This window comes from Esox lucius, chromosome 8 (assembly GCF_011004845.1).
Source record: "Esox lucius isolate fEsoLuc1 chromosome 8, fEsoLuc1.pri, whole genome shotgun sequence".
Taxonomy (NCBI): domain Eukaryota; kingdom Metazoa; phylum Chordata; class Actinopteri; order Esociformes; family Esocidae; genus Esox; species Esox lucius.
This window is the reverse complement of record NC_047576.1, coordinates 649002-666573: the sequence shown is the minus strand read 5'-3', so window position 1 is coordinate 666573 and position 17572 is coordinate 649002. Positions and strand designations below refer to the sequence as shown.

The 17572-nt window shown below is 43.0% G+C and overlaps 1 protein-coding gene across 2 annotated transcripts; it reads left to right on the top strand.

The window, feature by feature from the left end:
• On the top strand, positions 1 to 16433 carry tmem45a (transmembrane protein 45a). Of its 2 annotated transcripts, XM_020048801.2 has the most exons (7): positions 1 to 230; positions 633 to 681; positions 11468 to 11678; positions 13860 to 14072; positions 14292 to 14476; positions 14686 to 14828; positions 15666 to 16433. In XM_020048801.2, the coding sequence occupies exons 3-7, from the start codon at positions 11483 to 11485 to the stop codon at positions 15760 to 15762; spliced, it is 834 nt and encodes a 277-aa protein (XP_019904360.1). In that variant the 5' UTR covers positions 1 to 230; positions 633 to 681; positions 11468 to 11482; the 3' UTR covers positions 15763 to 16433. The 2 variants fall into 2 exon arrangements, with proteins under 2 accessions (XP_019904360.1, XP_010898983.1); XM_010900681.4 differs by lacking the exon at positions 633 to 681.
• The last annotated feature ends 1139 nt before the right edge of the window (positions 16434 to 17572 follow it).

Sequence of the window (17572 nt, the reverse complement as noted above, 5' to 3'; positions counted from 1 at the left end):
ATCAAGGAGGAAGATGGGACGTATGGTCGATGCTGTTTAGGAACATACATATTTGGAATATACCATAGGCTTGACCTTTTCGGATAAATAGTTATTTCAACATTATTAAAATGTTTACATTAGAATGTAATACCAGCTGAAATTTTGGAGTTACTAAAGAGCGACAAACTTTTTGTAACTTTGGCTCACGGATACTTTTTTAGTGTTGAAGCAGTCTACGATAAGACAAGGTCAGCTACAAAATTTTTTCCAATTACTTCTATAAAATAGCTACAGGCGTTATCATAGAAGTCAATTTCAGCGACAGTTGTTTTTTTCTTCTGAAAATACTTACCATTTAAGAACACACTTTGACCCTAATGATGGGGTTTATGAAAGCGGGGGATTACCCCGATGTAAAGGGTACATAAGAGTACGGAAAATATATGTGGATATTTAGGTTACAACCATGCAACAATTGTTACAACTAATAAGATTTGTCCTCATAGATTACGGATTTCAGTTTGGTTGTAACGGTTCTGATTGACCATTATATCTTGTAACAGACTGGGTAGGTGTCCCACATTGTCTCCCTGGTTAACTTGTTGCTCTTTATGATTTGGGCTGTAAAACAGCATTTGTCTCTGTTACAGGTTGCAATGGTGGGGATCTCTGTCCTTCTCTGTGCTGTTCTATCAACAGGTCAATCAGCCTTTCAACTAATCAGTCAGTCAATCATCACATACATCCTTGTGGTTGTTAGTTCACGCTGGTGCTGTATGTTGATGAGCTGCTGTGCAGAAACCTATCGTCTGGTTTGGAGTTTATTTGAAGTTAACAGCCTGGTAATAAAGTCAGAATGGTCACCTCTGTTGTTGTGACACACATTGAATACCTTGTCAACCAATCAATGTTCCACTTATGTGGTGTGGAGAAGTGATTGGGCCCATCACCATGGAGATGATGTAATAGGGGATGAGGAGGCGTGGACCAGTGTGCTCAGCTCTCCATCACAAACACACTCGTGGACATGCATGTTTTAAGAGTGGATTTTTAATACAGTTAGAACACATTTAAAACCAAGCAAACATCCAAATGCTCTCTATGTGTTTGGATGTTGTACATACTTAATCATTCTCTATACATTTGGATGTTGTACATACTGAATCATTCTCTATGCATTTGGATGTTGTACATACTGAATCATTCTCTATGTGTTTGGATGTTGTACATACTGAATCATTCTCTATGCATTTGGATGTTGTACATACTGAATAATTCTCTATGCATTTGGATGTTGTACATACTGAATCATTCTCTATGTGTTTGGATGTTGTACATACTGAATCATTCTCTGTGTTTGGATGTTGTACATACTGAATCATTCTTTATGCATTTGGATGTTGTACATACTGAATCATTCTCTATGCAGCACAGTTTTTTCATAGAGACTATTTATAGAAGTCCTTACAGCCACCATTCCTCCTTTCATCTCCTGCTTTGATTTGGGCTCCACAGCCAAACTCTAACATTTGGATTTTAAATGGGTTGTCGTGTACATAATGGTTTCACTGATTGGAAAGGACAACACCTTTTCTTCATAGTGCCCCTATTTTGGGGACCTAAAGTATTGAGACATGAAGCCCTCACGGGTAAGGTGGTATTATCTGGATCTTGGGCAGTTCCATTTTTACGTCCAAACTATCCAACTATCTGGTTTATGTTAATCTTTGTCTCATCTGACCATAATACCTTATTCCGGAGCCTCCTCTAGGTACTTTCTTTTATTAAACTAACCTAGACATGTTGTTGTTGTAGTTCTTTATGTCTTGCAGTTTAGAGGTTGTAGGTCTGCTGGTGAAGTCTGTGGTTGGTAGTCTGACAGATCCACGTCCATCTCATAGTCGAGAAATGTTCCATTTATTCTCTGTGGATGTCTTCATTCGCCTACCAGGCTGTTGTCAATGCTGGGCTCAAGAGAAGTTTCCTTCTTTTATGTTCCAAGCTAAAGTCTTGGCTAGGTTTTTCTTCATTCAGATTTTTCAGCTGAATAATTGCTTTCTTGACTTTCCTGTTCCATTGACAATTCTTTGGTCAACAGACTCCAGGAATAGATTCCAAAGGCAAATGCAAAGCCTTGAATAAAAATGTGACTTTGCCAATTGTCTTTTGCTGCACAGATCTAACACAACTGACTTACCAGAAACACCTGTCACACTATTTATTCCAGAACATTTGATTCCCTGAGATAAAGTGGCTATTGATATAAAGTCTTGTCACTTTTCTAAATGGTGAAACAAATACCCCAAAGATAGCTGAGCATTAATACTTTGACTACATAATATCAAAATCGTGGAGTATAGAGCATAGAGAAGTTAGAAATGCTAACTGCCTAAATAATTATGGAGGGCAATGTATGAACACAGTATTCTGCTGGGACACTGACATTCTTAATGCCAAGCTTGGTTTGTGTAATGAACTGGGAAGGAACCAGGAAACACTGTTGTTTGGTCAAAAGTAGGGCACTAAATATGGAGTAGGGGTTATTTGGGATAGTTTAATTATAGAGGAAATGATGGGTGTGTGAATGCTGAGATAAACAACCATGACTCTCTAGAGGCTCTGGGAGGATTCAAGATTAGACCTGGAGACCAGAATGATACACTTGCTTTGGCAGTGATGATGATCATCATCACATTGTTAATGATGATGATAATCACAATGTTAATGATGATGATAATCCGAGTGATAATGATCTTCACTATAATAATGTTAATGATGATGATAATCACAGTGATAATGTTAATGATGATGATCTTCAGAGTAATAATGTTAATAATGATGATTCGGATCCTTCATTACCATACTTGACCTTTGATATAGGGTCAATATAATGGGATGCTGTAATTGGTTGTTCAAAAAGTAAACAACAGTTTCCCTAAACCGACATCAAAGCATCAGTCAAGACTCCAGGAACAGTGTTCTATAGACAGATATGTCTATAGAAGTGTAGCTCTTTGGACAGCTGTTGTTAGGGTATCGTCAAGGTGTTGTCTAGCTGTCGTTAGGGTATCGTCAAGGTGTTGTCTAGCTGTCGTTAGGGTATCGTCAAGGTGTTGTCTAGCTGTCGTTAGGGTATCGTCAAGGTGTTGTCTAGCTGTCGTTTGGGTATTGTCAAGGTGTTGTCTAGCTGTCGTTAGGGTATCGTCAAGGTGTTGTCTAGCTGTCGTTAGAGTATCGTCAAGCTGTTGTCTAGCTGTCGTTAGGGTATTGTCAAGGTATTGTCTAGCTGTCGTTAGGGTATTGTCAAGGTGTTGTCTAGCTGTCGTTAGCGTATCGTCAAGCTGTTGTCTAGCTGTCGTTAGGGTATCGTCAAGGTGTTGTCTAGCTGTTGTTAGGGTAACGTCCAGCTGTTGTCTAGTTGTCATTAGGGTATCGTCAAGCTGTTGTCTAGCTGTCATTAGGGTATCGTCAAGGTGTTGTCTAGCTGTCGTTAGGGTATCGTCAAGCTGTTGTCTAGCTGTCGTTAGAGTATCGTCAAGGTGTTGTCTAGCTGTCGTTAGGGTATTGTCAAGGTGTTGTCTAGCTGTCGTTAGGGTATCGTCAAGGTGTTGTCTAGCTGTTGTCTAGCTGTCGTTAGGGTATTGTCAAGGTGTTGTCTAGCTGTCGTTAGGGTATTGTCAAGGTGTTGTCTAGCTGTCGTTAGGGTATCGTCAAGCTGTTGTCTAGCTGTCGTTAGGGTATCGTCAAGCTGTTGTCTAGCTGTCGTTAGGGTATCGTCAAGGTGTTGTCTAGCTGTCGTTAGGGTATCGTCAAGGTGTTGTCTAGCTGTTGTTAGGGTATCGTCAAGCTGTTGTCTAGCTGTCGTTAGAGTATCGTCAAGCTGTTGTCTAGCTGTCGTTAGGGTATCGTCAAGGTGTTGTCTAGCTGTTGTCTAGCTGTCGTTAGGGTATCATCAAGGTGTTGTCTAGCTGTCGTTAGGGTATTGTCAAGGTGTTGTCTAGCTGTCGTTAGGGTATCGTCCAGCTGTTGTCTAGCTGTCGTTAGGGTATCGTCAAGCTGTTGTCTAGCTGTCGTTAGGGTATCGTCAAGGTGTTGTCTAGCTGTTGTTAGGGTATCGTCCAGCTGTTGTCTAGCTGTCATTAGGGTATCGTCAAGCTGTTGTCTAGCTGTCATTAGGGTATCGTCAAGGTGTTGTCTAGCTGTCGTTAGGGTATCGTCAAGCTGTTGTCTAGCTGTCGTTAGGGTATTGTCAAGGTGTTGTCTAGCTGTCGTTAGGGTATCGTCAAGGTGTTGTCTAGCTGTTGTCTAGCTGTCGTTAGGGTATTGTCAAGGTGTTGTCTAGCTGTCGTTAGGGTATTGTCAAGGTGTTGTCTAGCTGTCGTTAGAGTATCGTCAAGCTGTTGTCTAGCTGTCGTTAGGGTATTGTCAAGGTATTGTCTAGCTGTCGTTAGGGTATTGTCAAGGTGTTGTCTAGCTGTCGTTAGCGTATCGTCAAGCTGTTGTCTAGCTGTCGTTAGGGTATCGTCAAGGTGTTGTCTAGCTGTTGTTAGGGTAACGTCCAGCTGTTGTCTAGTTGTCATTAGGGTATCGTCAAGCTGTTGTCTAGCTGTCATTAGGGTATCGTCAAGGTGTTGTCTAGCTGTCGTTAGGGTATCGTCAAGCTGTTGTCTAGCTGTCGTTAGAGTATCGTCAAGGTGTTGTCTAGCTGTCGTTAGGGTATTGTCAAGGTGTTGTCTAGCTGTCGTTAGGGTATCGTCAAGGTGTTGTCTAGCTGTTGTCTAGCTGTCGTTAGGGTATTGTCAAGGTGTTGTCTAGCTGTCGTTAGGGTATTGTCAAGGTGTTGTCTAGCTGTCGTTAGGGTATCGTCCAGCTGTTGTCTAGCTGTCGTTAGGGTATCGTCAAGCTGTTGTCTAGCTGTCGTTAGGGTATCGTCAAGGTGTTGTCTAGCTGTCGTTAGGGTATCGTCAAGGTGTTGTCTAGCTGTTGTTAGGGTATCGTCAAGCTGTTGTCTAGCTGTCGTTAGAGTATCGTCAAGCTGTTGTCTAGCTGTCGTTAGGGTATCGTCAAGGTGTTGTCTAGCTGTTGTCTAGCTGTCGTTAGGGTATCATCAAGGTGTTGTCTAGCTGTCGTTAGGGTATTGTCAAGGTGTTGTCTAGCTGTCGTTAGGGTATCGTCCAGCTGTTGTCTAGCTGTCGTTAGGGTATCGTCAAGCTGTTGTCTAGCTGTCGTTAGGGTATCGTCAAGGTGTTGTCTAGCTGTTGTTAGGGTATCGTCCAGCTGTTGTCTAGCTGTCATTAGGGTATCGTCAAGCTGTTGTCTAGCTGTCATTAGGGTATCGTCAAGGTGTTGTCTAGCTGTCGTTAGGGTATCGTCAAGCTGTTGTCTAGCTGTCGTTAGGGTATTGTCAAGGTGTTGTCTAGCTGTCGTTAGGGTATCGTCAAGGTGTTGTCTAGCTGTTGTCTAGCTGTCGTTAGGGTATTGTCAAGGTGTTGTCTAGCTGTCGTTAGGGTATTGTCAAGGTGTTGTCTAGCTGTCGTTAGGGTATTGTCAAGGTGTTGTCTAGCTGTCGTTAGGGTATTGTCAAGGTGTTGTCTAGCTGTCGTTAGGGTATCGTCCAGCTGTTGTCTAGCTGTCGTTAGGGTATCGTCAAGCTGTTGTCTAGCTGTCGTTAGGGTATCGTCAAGGTGTTGTCTAGCTGTCGTTAGGGTATCGTCAAGCTGTTGTCTAGCTGTCGTTAGAATATCGTCAAGGTGTTGTCTAGCTGTCGTTAGGGTATTGTCAAGGTGTTGTCTAGCTGTCGTTAGGGTATTGTCAAGGTGTTGTCTAGCTGTCGTTAGGGTATTGTCAAGGTGTTGTCTAGCTGTCGTTAGGGTATCGTCAAGGTGTTGTCTAGCTGTCGTTAGAGTATCGTCAAGCTGTTGTCTAGCTGTCGTTAGGGTATTGTCAAGGTGTTGTCTAGCTGTCGTTAGGGTATTGTCAAGGTGTTGTCTAGCTGTCGTTAGCGTATCGTCAAGCTGTTGTCTAGCTGTCGTTAGGGTATCGTCAAGGTGTTGTCTAGCTGTTGTTAGGGTATCGTCCAGCTGTTTTCTAGTTGTCATTAGGGTATCGTCAAGCTGTTGTCTAGCTGTCATTAGGGTATCGTCAAGGTGTTGTCTAGCTGTCGTTAGGGTATCGTCAAGCTGTTGTCTAGCTGTCGTTAGAGTATCGTCAAGGTGTTGTCTAGCTGTCGTTAGGGTATTGTCAAGGTGTTGTCTAGCTGTCGTTAGGGTATCGTCAAGGTGTTGTCTAGCTGTTGTCTAGCTGTCGTTATGGTATTGTCAAGGTGTTGTCTAGCTGTCGTTAGGGTATTGTCAAGGTGTTGTCTAGCTGTCGTTAGGGTATCGTCCAGCTGTTGTCTAGCTGTCGTTAGGGTATCGTCAAGCTGTTGTCTAGCTGTCGTTAGGGTATTGTCAAGGTGTTGTCTAGCTGTCGTTAGGGTATTGTCAAGGTGTTGTCTAGCTGTCGTTAGGGTATCGTCAAGGTGTTGTCTAGCTGTTGTCTAGCTGTCGTTAGGGTATCGTCAAGGTGTTGTCTAGCTGTCGTTAGGGTATCGTCAAGGTGTTGTCTAGCTGTCGTTAGGGTATCGTCAAGGTGTTGTCTAGCTGTCGTTTGGGTATTGTCAAGGTGTTGTCTAGCTGTCGTTAGGGTATCGTCAAGGTGTTGTCTAGCTGTCGTTAGAGTATCGTCAAGCTGTTGTCTAGCTGTCGTTAGGGTATTGTCAAGGTATTGTCTAGCTGTCGTTAGGGTATTGTCAAGGTGTTGTCTAGCTGTCGTTAGCGTATCGTCAAGCTGTTGTCTAGCTGTCGTTAGGGTATCGTCAAGGTGTTGTCTAGCTGTTGTTAGGGTATCGTCCAGCTGTTGTCTAGTTGTCATTAGGGTATCGTCAAGCTGTTGTCTAGCTGTCGTTAGGGTATCGTCAAGGTGTTGTCTAGCTGTCGTTAGGGTATCGTCAAGCTGTTGTCTAGCTGTCGTTAGGGTATCGTCAAGGTGTTGTCTAGCTGTCGTTAGGGTATTGTCAAGGTGTTGTCTAGCTGTCGTTAGGGTATCGTCAAGGTGTTGTCTAGCTGTTGTCTAGCTGTCGTTAGGGTATTGTCAAGGTGTTGTCTAGCTGTCGTTAGGGTATTGTCAAGGTGTTGTCTAGCTGTCGTTAGGGTATCGTCCAGCTGTTGTCTAGCTGTCGTTAGGGTATCGTCAAGCTGTTGTCTAGCTGTCGTTAGGGTATCGTCAAGGTGTTGTCTAGCTGTCATTAGGGTATCGTCAAGGTGTTGTCTAGCTGTTGTTAGGGTATCGTCAAGCTGTTGTCTAGCTGTCGTTAGAGTATCGTCAAGCTGTTGTCTAGCTGTCGTTAGGGTATCGTCAAGGTGTTGTCTAGCTGTTGTCTAGCTGTCGTTAGGGTATCATCAAGGTGTTGTCTAGCTGTCGTTAGGGTATTGTCAAGGTGTTGTCCTAGCTGTCGTTAGGGTATCGTCCAGCTGTTGTCTAGCTGTCGTTAGGGTATCGTCAAGCTGTTGTCTAGCTGTCGTTAGGGTATCGTCAAGGTGTTGTCTAGCTGTTGTTAGGGTATCGTCCAGCTGTTGTCTAGCTGTCATTAGGGTATCGTCAAGCTGTTGTCTAGCTGTCATTAGGGTATCGTCAAGGTGTTGTCTAGCTGTCGTTAGGGTATCGTCAAGCTGTTGTCTAGCTGTCGTTAGGGTATTGTCAAGGTGTTGTCTAGCTGTCGTTAGGGTATCGTCAAGGTGTTGTCTAGCTGTTGTCTAGCTGTCGTTAGGGTATTGTCAAGGTGTTGTCTAGCTGTCGTTAGGGTATTGTCAAGGTGTTGTCTAGCTGTCGTTAGGGTATTGTCAAGGTGTTGTCTAGCTGTCGTTAGGGTATCGTCAAGGTGTTGTCTAGCTGTCGTTAGGGTATCGTCCAGCTGTTGTCTAGCTGTCGTTAGGGTATCGTCAAGCTGTTGTCTAGCTGTCGTTAGGGTATCGTCAAGGTGTTGTCTAGCTGTCGTTAGGGTATCGTCAAGCTGTTGTCTAGCTGTCGTTAGAATATCGTCAAGGTGTTGTCTAGCTGTCGTTAGGGTATTGTCAAGGTGTTGTCTAGCTGTCGTTAGGGTATTGTCAAGGTGTTGTCTAGCTGTCGTTAGGGTATTGTCAAGGTGTTGTCTAGCTGTCGTTAGGGTATCGTCAAGGTGTTGTCTAGCTGTCGTTAGAGTATCGTCAAGCTGTTGTCTAGCTGTCGTTAGGGTATTGTCAAGGTGTTGTCTAGCTGTCGTTAGGGTATTGTCAAGGTGTTGTCTAGCTGTCGTTAGCGTATCGTCAAGCTGTTGTCTAGCTGTCGTTAGGGTATCGTCAAGGTGTTGTCTAGCTGTTGTTAGGGTATCGTCCAGCTGTTGTCTAGTTGTCATTAGGGTATCGTCAAGCTGTTGTCTAGCTGTCATTAGGGTATCGTCAAGGTGTTGTCTAGCTGTCGTTAGGGTATCGTCAAGCTGTTGTCTAGCTGTCGTTAGAGTATCGTCAAGGTGTTGTCTAGCTGTCGTTAGGGTATTGTCAAGGTGTTGTCTAGCTGTCGTTAGGGTATCGTCAAGGTGTTGTCTAGCTGTTGTCTAGCTGTCGTTATGGTATTGTCAAGGTGTTGTCTAGCTGTCGTTATGGTATTGTCAAGGTGTTGTCTAGCTGTCGTTAGGGTATCGTCCAGCTGTTGTCTAGCTGTCGTTAGGGTATCGTCAAGCTGTTGTCTAGCTGTCGTTAGGGTATTGTCAAGGTGTTGTCTAGCTGTCGTTAGGGTATTGTCAAGGTGTTGTCTAGCTGTCGTTAGGGTATCGTCAAGGTGTTGTCTAGCTGTTGTCTAGCTGTCGTTAGGGTATTGTCAAGGTGTTGTCTAGCTGTCGTTAGGGTATTGTCAAGGTGTTGTCTAGCTGTCGTTAGGGTATCGTCCAGCTGTTGTCTAGCTGTCGTTAGGGTATCGTCAAGCTGTTGTCTAGCTGTCGTTAGGGTATCGTCAAGGTGTTGTCTAGCTGTCATTAGGGTATCGTCAAGGTGTTGTCTAGCTGTCGTTAGGGTATCGTCAAGCTGTTGTCTAGCTGTCGTTAGAGTATCGTCAAGGTGTTGTCTAGCTGTCGTTAGGGTATTGTCAAGGTGTTGTCTAGCTGTCGTTAGGGTATCGTCAAGGTGTTGTCTAGCTGTTGTCTAGCTGTCGTTAGGGTATTGTCAAGGTGTTGTCTAGCTGTTGTTAGGGTATTGTCAAGGTGTTGTCTAGCTGTCGTTAGGGTATCGTCAAGGTGTTGTCTAGCTGTCGTTAGGGTATTGTCAAGGTGTTGTCTAGCTGTCGGTCCACCTCTCTTCCCTCTTTCCTCCACTTCTCCTCCACTTCTCCTCCACCTTTCCCCACCTCCTCAATCTCTCCCTCCATCCCCTACACCTCTCCTACACCTCTCCCACACCTCTCCCACACCTCTCCTACACCTCTCCCACACCTCTTCCACACCTCTCCTACACCTCTCCCACACCTCTCCTACACCTCTCCCACACCTCTCCCACACCTCTCCTACACCTCTCCTACACCTTTTCCACACCTCTCCTACACCTCTTCCACACCTCTCCTACACCTCTCCTACACCTCTCCCATACCTCTCCCACACCTCTCCTACACCTCTCCTACACCTCTCCCACACCTCTCCCACACCTCTCCCACACCTCTCCTACACCTCTCCCACACCTCTCCCACACCTCTCCTACACCTCTCCTACACCTCTCCCACACCTCTCCCACACCTCTCCTACACCTCTCCTACACCTCTCCCACACCTCTCCCACACCTCTCCTACACCTCTCCTACACCTCTTCCACACTTCTCCTACACCTCTCCTACACCTCTCCTACACCTCTTCCACACCTCTCCTACACCTCTCCTACACCTCTCCCACACCTCTCCTACACCTCTCCCATACCTCTCCTACACCTCTCCCACACCTCTCCCACACCTCTCCTACACCTCTCCTACACCTCTTCCACACTTCTCCTACACCTCTCCTACACCTCTCCTACACCTCTCCCACACCTCTCCTACACCTCTCCCATACCTCTCCCACACCTCTCCCACACCTCTCCTACACCTCTCTTACACCTCTCCTACACTTCTCCTACACCTCTCCTACACCTCTCTTTGCTCCCCAGTGAAATGTAATGTAACAGTACAGTTGAGAGTGGTTTATTGTACACATCCTCACAACCAGAACAGAGATTTTTACAGTTGTCACCTGCTCATGTGGATAAGAGAGATCAAGATTTTTGGTTCTGCTTTCCTGACAGTTCAAACCATAGACTGTATAAATAATGGACGACGCCCTTTCGCTCTTTTCCATTGGTGAAAAATTAAGCCACCAGTGTCCTGATACGGCGCTGACATCTTGGACTTGCGTCTGCGCAGATAGCGATCTTGGGACCTGTTCTGCGCAGTAGTTATGCGCAGTAGCGAGAAGGAAGTAAAGCCGTAAAGCCGCGAAATCAACGGCCACCCCTGTGCCCCGCCCTCTCTCTCCCTCGCAGAATGCGCATACCGTAATCAATCGCAAGTCCAAGTACAGTACAACCTTTGCTTGTTAAACCTAGACGATATGTTATAGCCTAACTTACATCATGTTTAACCTTAATTTAGAATAGGCCTAATACAAAAATAATTGGTAACTTCTAGCTAACGATCACCTGCTAGCTATTAACATGGCTATTAACGAGGCTTGTTGTCTTTTAGCTAACGTTAGCTAGCCCATTACAGTTATTTACTAATTAAATAGCTTATAAATTTAACTTACCGAAAAAATCGATTGGAAATGCCAGATCGGTTAGCACAATGTACTGCAGAACAACCCATTATGTCCATGTGAAATTATATCAATTATAGAAATTTAGAGATTAAATGTAAAGTTCCAATCACCTCAGTCCTCCGAAGATTCAGTGGCTCCTCGGCTCAGATAGCTGTCAATCACAGCTGTGAATCACGACGTCACACCACCGTTTTTAGAGCATTAAATAACTAACTAAAAACAAACTTATTTTAAAAACAAACTCTTGAATTTACATTAGCGTGATACAAACTACAGTAAATGACAGAAACCAGCTTCGGAAAAAATATATTTGAAGGGTAATTTAATTGTTTAGTTGGTCTCGCGTCCCATTGAATAACATGGGGAGGGCGGGGTTTATGACCTATACTGGGACCACTCACCAGGGGGCGATCGAGACGTTTTGGCTTCACTTTTCAGGGCTTGTGCGGCACGCTTGGTTCAAACTTAGATCCTCTAGAGAATTGTTTGGATGTCTTTTCCAGCAACACTGGTTGTCAACCGTTGAGTAGCCATATTACACATATAACTGACAACTGTCTGTCTGTAACATCCACTTCCATTTTACCAACAGCCTTTTTCTGACTATTGAATCGTGTGACATCTGTCCCTGTGTTTCTAGGTGTGGTGAGGCATCATGGGTAGTTTTAAGGGCCATGCATTGCCAGGTTGTTTCTTCCTGTTAGCAGGCCTGTGGTGGGCTGGAAGGTTCTCCCTGTGGTACACCACCCGCAGGAACAAGAGTCTAGGCTCCACCCGTCTGGCTAGTCGCTCCACACAACACCGGCTGGAGATCATCGAGGGATCCACCATTGTGTTCTTCTCTGTGGTTGGTGAGCATCACCATGGTTTAACATGGTCCATGCATGGCTGACCTTACTAATATCTTCTAGACAAAATGTAAGTGATCTGATTGGTTGGTCAACATACACTGATCTACAAAAGTGGTTCTACCAACTAGGGTCACTCAGGAGGTGGTGTATTAGTTGGTTAGTCCAGTATGGTTGCTTGCCTCAGCTCGGGCATCTGTCAGCACAGTCAGTGTGGAAGACTGTAGAGGATTTTCCACCAGACCTGTGGGGATTCTGGGATAGGCATCTAGGTTGAGCAGCATAATAAGAACCAGAACGGCATTGGATGTGCTTTGGAAGACACGTCTTGACATTGGCTGTAAGTTGCTGTGATAAAACAGAGCCTTCATCAAAAATAAAACAGCAATAATAAAATAATAATAGCTGAAAACGTCCGATTTGTACAATTGTTAATTGTTAGTCATTCTAATATTGTTGAGATACAGTTAGGTCTGGAAATATTTGGACACTGACACAGTTTTCATAGTTTTGTCCCTGTACGCCAACACAATGGACTTGAAATGAAACAGCCGGTGGTTGAACAAAAATATCATATGAAACGTTTAAGGATTGCAACCATTTTCATACACAGTCCCCTTATTTCAGGGGCTCAAATGTAATTGGACAAATTAACACAATCATAAATAAAATGTTCATTTTTAATACTTTGTCAAGAATCCTTTCCAGGCAATGACTGCTTGAAGTCTGGAATGCATGGACATCACCAAATGTTAGGTTTCCTCCTTTGTGATGGTTTGCCAGGCCTTTACTGCAGCTGTCTTCAGTTGTTGTTTGTTCATGGGTAGTTCTGCCTTAGGTTTTGTCTTCAGCAATTAAAATGCATGCTCGATCGGATTGAGATCAGGTGATTGACTTGGCCATTGCAGAATATTGCACATCTTTGCCTTCAACAACTCCTGGATTGCTTTTGCAGCATGTTTTGGGTCCAACTGTAAAGTGAAGCACTGTCCAATCAACTTTGAATTTAGCTGAATCTGAGCAGACAACATATCCCTATACATTTCAGAATTCATCCGACTGCTTCTGTCTTCTGTCACATCATCAGTAAACACTAGTGACCCAGTGCAATTGGAAGCCATGCATGCCCATGCCATCACACTGCCTCCACCGTGTTTTACAGATGATGTGGTATGCTTTGGATCATGAGCTATTCCAAGCCTTCTCAATACTTTTTTTCTTCCCATCATTCTGGTACAGGTTGATCTTCGTTTCATCTGTCCAAAGAATGCTGTTCCAGAACTGGGCTGGCTTTTTTTAGATTTCTTTTGGCAAAGTCTAATCTGGCCTTTCTATTCTTGAGGCTTATGAATAGTTTGCACCTTGTGGTGAACCCTCTGTATTTGCTCTTGTGATGTCTTCTCTTTATGGTAGACTTGGATAATGATTTGCCTACCTCCTGGAGGGTGTTCTTCACTTGGCTGGATGTTGTGAAGGGGTTTTTCTTTACCATGGAAAGGATCCTACGATTGTCCAGCACTGTTGTCTTCTGTGGACATCCAGGCCTTTTTGTGTTGCAGAGCTCACCAGTGCGTTCTTTTTTTCTCAGAATGTACCAAATTGTTGATTTGGCCACGCCTAATGTTCTTGCTATCTCTCTGATGGACTTCTTTTGCAGCCTAAGGATGGCCTGTTTCACATGCATTGAGAGCTCCTTTGACCACATGTTGTGGGTTTACAGCAACAGCTTCAACAAATGCAAATGACACACCTGGAATCAACTCCAGACCTTTTACCTGCTTAATTGATGAAGAAATAACAAAGTAATAGCCCACACCTGTCCATGAAACAGCTTTTGAGTGAATTGTCCAATCACTTATGGTACTTTGAAAAAGAGTAGGCTACATTTTAAATTGCTGTAATTCCTAAACCCTTCCTCCAATTTGGATGTGAATACCCTCCGATTAAAACTGAGAGACTGCATTTTAAGCACATATTCATTATTTATCTGTAACTTTAATATATCTTGGAAAACAGTGAAAATAACAAAACTTGTGTCAGTGTCCAATTAATTCTGGACCTAACTGTATTGTTACTGATAATGTATGACAGCGAAAAACTATATTTGGAAGAGATCTGCTCCTAAAAAAATCTGTTTTTCTTGGCTGCTTATGGGAATCAGGCTTGTTTTGTGCGGGGTTCCAGGGATGCTTGCAGAGCAGTTTGGGCCAGATGGGCCATGGCTTCATCTGTATGACCACACGGAGCAGCACTGGGAAAAGCTCCACAACTGGCAGCACTCAACCATGTACCTGTTCTTTGGCCTGGCCGGAGCCATCTCTGTAATCGTACACGCCACTGAAGCTGCTCCGCTCGCCCTTGACAGACTCATGCTGGCCATGGCTTTCTTCATGGAAGGTAACAGGACTGGGGAGGCTGAGGAGGTGGACATGTGGTGTAGTTACACTGATCCTGAATAAAGAGATGTGGTGTTCCTATTTTAGGGTTAGGTGTTTAGGGGTTGTATTTCCTTGAGTTTTTGTTCTATACCACCTGCTGTCCATGCGTGTTTACTGGGATCAGGGTTAGGGGTTAGGGTTGTATTTGGGTTATAAAGCATCTCTCTGCTCTTCTCAGGGTTCTTGTTCCTGTATCACCTTCACGGTCGGGCCATGCTGGATGTCCATGTCCACCAGTTGCTGCTGTTCAGTGTGTTTGGAGAGGCTTTGGTGTCCTTCCTGGAGGTGTTCCACAGAGGGAACATTCTGCTGGAGCTGCTCAGAGCATCGCTTACCATACTGCAGGGCAGCTGGTTCTGGCAGGTCAGTCTGGTTCTGACTGTTATGGTTCTGTTCTTCCCTTCACTGCATGATGTTCTGTTTAGACCAGAATTCACAAGTAGTGAATTATATATGAGGGATTATAGCTCAGGTACATACATCCATCAAGATGAATCAATGAATCCTGAAACCCAGTGTTTTGACCCTCTAGTTGAAAAGCCCTGCTCTAACACCTCTGTTCCCCCCAACAGATTGGTTTTGTGCTGTACCCCCCCAGCGGAGTGGAGTGGGACTTAATGGACCACGACAACATGATGTTCATCACCATGTGTTACTGTTGGCACCTGGCTGTTGGTCTGCTGACTGTCAGCATGGTTTACTGCACCGTCAGCTGGTGAGAAGCGTCTTATCGATTAATATCACATAACCTTCCTTGTTAATATCACATTACCTTACTGGTTGATATTACATTACCTAAATGGTTAATATCACATTACCTTACTGGTTGATATTACATTACCTAAATGGTTAATATCACATGACCTTACTTGTTGATATTACATGACCTAAATGGTTAATATCACATGACCATAGTGGTTAATATTACATGATCTTATGGGTTAATCTCACATGACCTTACTGGTTAATATGATATTACCTTATAGGGTAATATCATATGACCTTACTGGTTAATAATACATGTACCTATCGGTTAAAATTACATGTTATTATTGGTTAATATTATGAGTAATTAAATAATTGGTTAATATTACATTATCTTATCGGTTAATAGTACATGTTATTATTGGTTAATGTTACATGATTGTACTGGTTAATATTACATGTTCTTATTGGTTAATGTTACATGTTATTATTGGTTAATGTTACATGATCGTTCTGGTTAATATTACATGTTCTTATTGGTTAATAGTACATGTTATTATTGGTTAATGTTACATGATCATACTGGTTAATATTACATGTTCTTATTGGTTAATGTTACATGTTATTATTGGTTAATGTTACATGATCGTTCTGGTTAATATTACATGTTCTTATTGGTTAATAGTACATGTTATTATTGGTTAATGTTACATGATCGTACTGGTTAATATTACATGTTCTTATTGGTTAATGTTACATGTTATTAGTGATTAATCATCATGTTAAAACTCATTGAGATTGTTCCCTCAATTCTAATTGTGTGTCTACCCCCCATCCCCCTTGGCAGTGTGGTGAAGTCCAGACTGAAGAAGACCCCCCCAATAGAGATGGGACTGCTCAAACCCAGGGAGAGGGAGCAGGAGTCAGAGGATGAAATCCTGTAACAGAAACATCACCAAGAGAGATTCTTATGAAGCCCTGTGTTTAACTCCACCCAGCCCTACATCACCTGACAGCAGCACCAATCACATGCAGTGATCTATTTTGGATTTTATATCAGGAAGTCAAGCAACCCTGTTCTTCCTGGACCCAGTCTCTCTACATCCTCCCAGAAGATGCTTCATTAGTCCTAAAAAGATGCTGACATTGTTTTAATTTGCATTTTAATATAATTTTGCTAAGGAGTATTAGATATCCTATTGTATTTATTTAGCAAATGGAGCATTATGGAGGGGGGGGGGGTACAGGGAGTCTAAATCTGAAAAGTGGGTCCAGGGATTAACCCTAGATCTCCAGAGAGATACCATACATGTGTAGAGACACTCAGCACTGATGGTGAACTTTGAGTGAAATATTCTGTGTACTCAAATGATAAAAGCTACCCAAAGGGTGGCCAGTCAAGCTGTTCTGCCATAGTTTGTGTAATTATGTGTGTAGCAGTGACATCACCTGGCCAGGTTGTGTAACAACATGTATCATACTGGAGACTCGGTCTACATAACAGTAGATTCAATGGAACAAACATTACTTCTAAGTCCTAGAAACATACGTTATGTCAGTAAATATATTGTGCCTTGGATTATGAATAATATGAATTAAACTCTTGATAACACTTGACAAGAATGATGGGGATAAATACTGGATAGGATTGAAGAGAACAAAGAGGCCTGACAGAGCTGCTGGGAAGCCCTTGGGCTTTTATTATAAATCTAAACCCAAACTAAAAGGGAAAATAAAAACACAACAACCAAGGGTCAATGAGTGTAGCTGGAGCACTCTACTCTACTCTACTCTACTCTACTCTACTCTACTCTACTCTACTCTACTCTACTCTACTCTACTCTACTCTACTCTACTCTACTCTACTCTACTCTACTCTACTCTACAGCACCCACAGACTCTCCAACCATACCCATCTGGGAGTTCCTTTTATCCTGGCCCAGATGAGCCGTAATGGACTCCAGGTGAGGGTTGTCAGGGTTCTAGGTTTGGGCTGCGTTCAGCAGCCCCACAGTTCTCCTCTGAGCTACCCTGAGGGTACGGTGGCACGGCGCTGAAGCTCCACTTGGGCGCCCCCACGCCACATAATTCCATAACGCAGTTTAGTCACCATGACTCTTGTCCTCTGCTCATTATTTTCATTTAACTCTTTATTCACTTGATTATAGTTGGACCTTTTGTAGTTACATGTTTGTAATCTGTTGAAAACTGCTGTGTACGTGTAAACTTGTCAGGATTTCATTTTGTTTGGTCTATATAGACAGAAGAAATGAGATATTAGGGGTCAGCCATTTAGAAGAAAGGAGATTTAATATTAAACCCAGGATTCCAGGGCTGTAGACACTGACCAATCAAATAATTGGAACCTGTTGATAAAGACTAGAGGGTAGTATGTTGTTGACCCTACATTAAAAGATGAGAGAAATCTAACCTTTGATTGAGGTAAAATTGTTAAAAAACAGTAATCACGATTTTTTTAGGCTAAATCTCTACTCATAAAAATTGTGTTATTATATCTTATGCTATGAATTAAGAATCATAATAATTGTGGTATAATATATTATGCTATGAATTAAGAATCATAATAATTTTGGTATATTATATTATGCTATGAATTAATAATCATAATAATTGTGGTATGATATATTATGCTATGAATTAATAATCATAATAATTGTGGTATAATATATTATGCTATGAATTAATAATCATAATAATTGTGGTATAATATATTATGCTATGAATTAATAATCA

Excerpts from the sequence above, each read along its gene's own strand:
- tmem45a (XM_010900681.4), top strand. The coding sequence starts at position 11,483 with ATGGGTAGTTTTAAGGGCCATGCATTGCCAGGTTGTTTCTTCCTGTTA. Across the intron at positions 11,679-13,859 it reads TGTGTTCTTCTCTGTGGTTG|GGATGCTTGCAGAGCAGTTT; the intron begins GTGAGCATCACC and ends GCGGGGTTCCAG. Across the intron at positions 14,829-15,665 it reads GTTTACTGCACCGTCAGCTG|TGTGGTGAAGTCCAGACTGA; the intron begins GTGAGAAGCGTC and ends CCCCCTTGGCAG.